The sequence below is a fragment of the Pinus tabuliformis genome, chromosome 5_1, assembly GCF_031772625.1.
Source record: "Pinus tabuliformis cultivar Carrire ecotype Pingquan chromosome 5_1, CPIR1, whole genome shotgun sequence".
NCBI classification, from domain to species: domain Eukaryota; kingdom Viridiplantae; phylum Streptophyta; class Pinopsida; order Pinales; family Pinaceae; genus Pinus; species Pinus tabuliformis.
In genome coordinates this window covers 676637099-676642890 of record NC_142305.1, presented here as the reverse complement: position 1 = coordinate 676642890, position 5792 = coordinate 676637099, and the positions used below count along the sequence as shown (strand labels likewise).

The following is a 5792-nucleotide window of genomic DNA, read 5'->3' as shown; positions in this document are numbered from 1 at the left end:
CCTGACTAAGACAATTTTGTACTTGCTCTAAAAAAGAAGCTACGTTGGTGTAGGTGCCAAACACCAATATGATAAAGTTCGAAAGATATTCAATTTTGATCAATGACTTAAAAGAAATTAGTGGGTCTATCCTAAGTTTTTACTAGTAGAGATTCGAGCCTAACATTGAGCTCCCCAGACCTATCAAATTTCCCTTGACTTAGATATCTCATCTTAAGCTAATTCCTTAATATGTCGCTAATTCATATTTCTTCTCCTTTAATATCTCCAAAGATATTCTTGATTATTCTCCTAGCCTTTCACTACCATGTCGTAAGGTCCTTGTTACAATTTATTCCTCTATGGCTCCTCTTCTTGAACTTTCCGTCTCTAGTGATTCAATCTCATTAGAGTTTACTTTCCTTTGTATGCATGCATACAACTCCTCATCTGCATGCATCCTCCAATACTCTTCTCATATGCATGCATACAACTCCTCATCTGCATGCATCCTCCAATACTCTTCTCATATGCATGACTACTCTCCAAAGGGATCTTCATAAACTGTGGAGGTTGATCTTGCACCATTAAGACCAGTGTCGACTATACTTGATATGGGGAACTTATATTTGATCTTGATGTAAATATTATAACTAAATTTACATGGAAAATTGGATGTGTCTAATAGTTATATATAAAAGTGGTTATTGTTTTAAAAATTTGCAATTTTCAAAGAATTTATCTCCAAAAGCAACAAATTTGTAATGCTCTCTTTCCTCTTTGGAAAATTTGAAGCCAACAACATCATTATCAAATTGTAAAATGTAAACAATACTTCTCACTTCTCATTATTCCAAAGGATAGAAATATGACATGTTTACAAACTTTTCCAAAACTTAGAAATATTGCATAACATACTACAAACTATGAGACATATGCAATGGCAAACATGGTAGTTTATCTCCAAGATGACTATCTTTAGCTATATGATCATTGCGCAAAGAGGCGCTCAATCCAATGTCTTGTAAACATTTTGATTCTATCAAAATAAAATAAAAATAACCCTATGTTAAAATAAAATAACTTTGAACTAAAATATAAAAATAAAAATCGCACATTATTGTTATTATTTTTTGTTGTGTAGTTAAAGTAAACTTGACTTGGTCAAGTTATTAATGGTTTTTGAGCTCCAAGTTTATGAGAACCCATGGTATTCATGTAGAATATAAGTTATTTAAAGGGGGGAATTAACCTAGCCTAGATCCATCATTTTTTAGCTCCAAGTTTATGAGAACCCATGGTATTGACCCATAGTATTCATGTAAAATATAAGTTATTTAAAGGGGAATTAAACCAGCCTAAATCCATCTTAACTCTAGATATCCTAATCTACAAAATTCAGAAAAATATCAAACCTGTTGAGATACACAAAGTGAAAATTAACGCCTCTCAACACTTAGTAGATCAAACTTAAAATACATACTTAAAATATAAGGTGGTAATAATTAAGTCTAACTCCATTTCCCTGATCCTATTGACATTGCTTTCTTTCACTTAGGTTCTTCGTAGGAACCAATGAATGTCATTTATTACTTGAACGTGTCTTCAAGCATATGGAGTTAAGTGGTCCTCAAAGTAGATTAAGTAGATTTGGTATGTTGTTGGTGAAACAGCACACCAATCTCCGCGAATACTTTTATAAATATTCTTTTTGGTTCCTAACGAAGGATTCCGTACATAGTAACACATGTTACCAATGACTTTAGTTAAAGTAATTAACAACGGTTGACGTTACCCAGCTTTAGCATTAACCGCGGTTGGCCAACCATGATTGACCTGCAAGAAAGAGATAGAGGTGACGATTGTACTATAAAGGAAGGACTCGAGGCACCTGCATCCAAGAGACATGTCAGACCTCCAAACCGTTTTTTATTTTACGTGATTTCCATGCTCTCTGAAGCCCACATATGGCCCGGGATTTACAGAATATTCAGTCCACCAAATAGTTGCAGTAATAAACACATGGGAGTAAAGGATTGAGTATATAGCATTTGCAGAAGAATAAAGCCAAGACAAGTCCTCAACTCCGGAAAATATTCTGTAAGCTGAGAAGCTATGGAAATGGCTTGGACTGGTTTGTTGGACGAGAATTTTTCTTCGTTCAGAGCCATGCTTGATCAAGGTGGAGGAGAGTATGATTTTTATTCCACAATGGATGCCAATGGAGGGACACTGGAGGCCCTTTTGGGCTCTGCTCTCATGTGCCCAGATGGTTCTGTGTTGAGTAATATGGGTGGAAGCATTGACACTTTTCATGACCTGGGTCGCTATGTAACCACCAGTGCTGATACACTTGAAGGTCCAGAGGGCTCCGACGAGTTGGGCTTGTTGCAGGGACAAGCTGGGATTGAGTCTGGATTCCACAAAAGTGGAGGGGTTGAGAAGCCAAATGGTGTAGTTGGTGAAAGAGATGGTGATTCTGCTGCGGCTGCTAATAATAGTAAAAGTAATAGTAATAGTAATAATAACAATAATGGGTATGCTAATGCTGCAAGTGTTGGTAGAGGAAGGAAGAATGGGTTGCCTGCTAAGAATCTTATGGCAGAGAGGAGGCGGAGGAAGAAGGTCAATGATCGCCTGTTAAAGCTTCGTTCTGTGGTGCCCAACGTCTCCAAGGTGATCTCTATTCCTTTCCTCTGTTCCCTCTGCTTCTTTTCCTGTTCTGTTTTCTATGTTGTATTTGTCAGAACTCTGGTTTCTATGTATAATTTGTCGGAACTCTGGAGTTTGATACACTTCACACTAGAAGATAAATTAAGATGAGTGAAGTCAGAGTCACAGTATATTCTTATTGAGTTTTGTCAAGGATTCTGTAGAGATTCAGGGCCTAATTTGCCTGGCATTTTCTGTTATGTTATGAGGTGGTTGGAGGTTGTTATTGTAAAAATTCAGTTAGTCACTTTGGAGTCGTTTTGTTTGCCAGATGGGTTCAGCCAAGCTGGGCATCACTGGTATTTTTGCAGAGCTTTTAATGACCAACTTGAGTATAATGTCTTCCCAGAGATATCCTTAACTATTCCGAGAAAAGCAATTTACATTCTGTATCCAGAAGATATTTTTAGTCTTGGTTTCAGTTTTTCCATCCGTATTGTATTTATGGAACTCTTGACTGCTTGTTCAAGCGTTTATGTGATCTAATAAAATGCTGATTATGATAATTTGGACTGACTCTCATTTCTTAGTAAAGCATGGCTTTACTGTGAATAATCTTACATTCTTTTTTTGGATGATTGTTCTCCAATTTTGCATATGGGTTCATAGTGCCAGATTGATGGAGTATGGTAAAATTGGGCTTCTTTGTAACGTGGGTGCATAGAAATTTTAAAATTGGGCTTCTTTGTAACGTGGGTGCATAGAAATTTTACTTATAAATCTCAGACCCTAAGTATGGTTGAGAAACATGGGTGCCTAAGGGGGTTAAACTTAGGCCCTGAGTTTCTGTAGATTAAAAAGGCTAACCAAAGGGTGGGAGGAGGGGCTTGCTACCGCAGATAGGCACAACATATTTGGGTTTATTCTTCATAGTTTCGACATATATTTGGGGAAAGTTTATTACTTTATGAGTCGTATTTGATTGTTTGCTGTGATATGGCTCATTAGTTATAACTGACCTTAAATATTGTTTTGCTTGGCATTTCCTAATAGCAGATGGACAGGGCCTCAATATTGGGGGATGCTGTTGAGTACCTGAAGGATCTGCTACAGCGTATTAATGATCTTCATACTGAGCTTATGGTTGGCTCCGCAAACTCCAACCCATCCGTACCCACACTGCCAGATTTTCCCTACAGAATGAGCCAAGAGTCTCAAGTTTCGCTGCTAAATCCAGAACTAGAACCAACAACGGTAAGAGCACCATCATGATCAGTCCATCAATTAAAAAAAACAGAATCATACTGATATCCACATGTGACCCAAAGAGTTCTAATACATCATGTGACATGTACAGTGCTCAAGGCATCTGTAAACTGAGCAGAAGATACAAAAACAAGTCACAAAATTACAAAAATACATCTGCCCAAGATATTTCTGTTACCGAGTGGCTTACAGCTGTCCATGATTATCTTACCTGGCCTAGCACTATAAAATCCTCCAATTTCTCCCCCAAGAATGTCATATGCAGAAGTGTGTGGAGGCATGGGATTTTCTTGTGTAAATCTGTGGAGCAGTCAAAAAACTCCCAATGGGGAGGATGCACTTCTCCTATCATACAAGGCCGAACTTCTGTCATCTCAGAGAAACTGTCGGTGATGATGCAATTCTCCTATCATTCAAGGCCGAACTTCTGTCATCTCAAGGAAACTGTTTGCTTCAACTTTGTAGACTATTGACCTGGGTCCCCTTCAGTGACACATTTAGAAGAAAGAAGGTGAAATGTCAAAAGAAAATATTCTACACTGCTTACTGAGCAAGAACCCACATTCTTCTAGTTTGGAGTGGGTTTTTGAAGGTTCATTGAATATTTCTTCACCACTGTTTTTGTCTTCCAGACTGAAATTTCACCAGTGTCAATCAGCAAGTTCAAGTTTTTCATTTCACCCTTCACAAACTTTTATAAATATTATATTGTTTATCACATTGGAATGTCACAGTTGCCAACCAATCTCTTTCTGTTTTCAAGCTTCATGGCTTCTCTGTCATTGGTAGTTTCTTTGTGAGCTCTTTTAGGTAGCCATCTAATCAATGGTGATTGGTTGAAAAGAGAACCCCTATTGATATCCTCTCCCTCGAAATGCAGGTGGAGGTAAGCAGAAGAGAAGGGAAGGCCCTAAACATTCACATGTTCTGTTCCAAAAAGTCAGGATTGCTTCTATCCACAATCAAGGCTCTGGATGGGCTTGGTCTTGATGTTAAGCAAGCAATCATAAGCTGCCTCAATGGATTTGCACTAGATGTATTTCGAGCAGAGGTAATGTAATGTTTGAATTGATTACCCATTAAACTTCAATAGCTCCTGGTCTAACTTTGTTGTTTTGCACATTGTGATCAGCAATCCACTGGGGAAGATGCTACAGCAGAGGAGATCAAAGCATTGCTGCTGCAGACTGCAGACAATCAAGATGGACTGTAGTAAACATAACTTACTACACATCTTCAAATGCCCCTACTAAAAACCATAATATCATTTCAGTCAGAATTCAGAACAGAACACATTGAATTCCCATGGTGGGAGCCCTCTCTCCACAGGGCTTCTGATATAGAAGATGAAGCAGAGTTACATTACATATTAGGCTGATAATACTCTGAGAACCTGTGACAGGGGTTAGCTGAAACAGCCTTGAAGCTATCCACATATCAAGTTGTTCAGAGTAGTTATGTTAGTATTAGTCATGTCATAGCAATCTGAATTATTAACCTTCTGTGTACTCATGTGAAGGCCAGCATTTTGGCAGTTTGTTTCAGAGTTTCATGGTGAAATTCATTTGGATAGAGTTGGCCTTGGATGATAGCTCATCGAGCAGATGCCTGCGTTGTACACGTACGTTCGGTTTCTGATAAATATATACAGTGCGCTCGTGAATCATCTCACTTATGTTTTGTTTCCTTGAACAAATTTTGTGCACTCGTGAATCATCATGGTTGGTGTCGGGTCTTTGTGAAAAAAAATGAACAATTTAACACTAATGATTTTCACAAGAGTTTTGAGTAAACGGCAAGCAATGCAAGATAAGGAAATATGTTCAAATTAAACTCCTGCGTTGGATGCATCTGGATTCATCGGTACCATATTTGGATCATGAACTTATGCTAGT

General features: G+C 38.0%; 1 protein-coding gene across 1 annotated transcript; it reads left to right on the top strand.

Annotated features, from left to right (window-relative positions):
- The first annotated feature begins 1888 nt into the window (after positions 1-1888).
- LOC149166754 (transcription factor SCREAM2-like) lies at positions 1889-5343 on the top strand. The gene is made up of 4 exons (XM_089431407.1): positions 1889-2655; positions 3688-3885; positions 4778-4948; positions 5030-5343. Exons 1-4 carry the CDS (start codon positions 2095-2097, stop codon positions 5108-5110), a joined length of 1011 nt encoding a protein of 336 aa, XP_089287533.1. The 5' UTR covers positions 1889-2094; the 3' UTR covers positions 5111-5343.
- The last annotated feature ends 449 nt before the right edge of the window (positions 5344-5792 follow it).

Excerpts from the sequence above, each read along its gene's own strand:
- LOC149166754 (XM_089431407.1), top strand. The coding sequence starts at position 2,095 with ATGGAAATGGCTTGGACTGGTTTGTTGGACGAGAATTTTTCTTCGTTC. Across the intron at positions 3,886-4,777 it reads CAGAACTAGAACCAACAACG|GTGGAGGTAAGCAGAAGAGA; the intron begins GTAAGAGCACCA and ends CTCGAAATGCAG. Across the intron at positions 4,949-5,029 it reads TAGATGTATTTCGAGCAGAG|CAATCCACTGGGGAAGATGC; the intron begins GTAATGTAATGT and ends CATTGTGATCAG.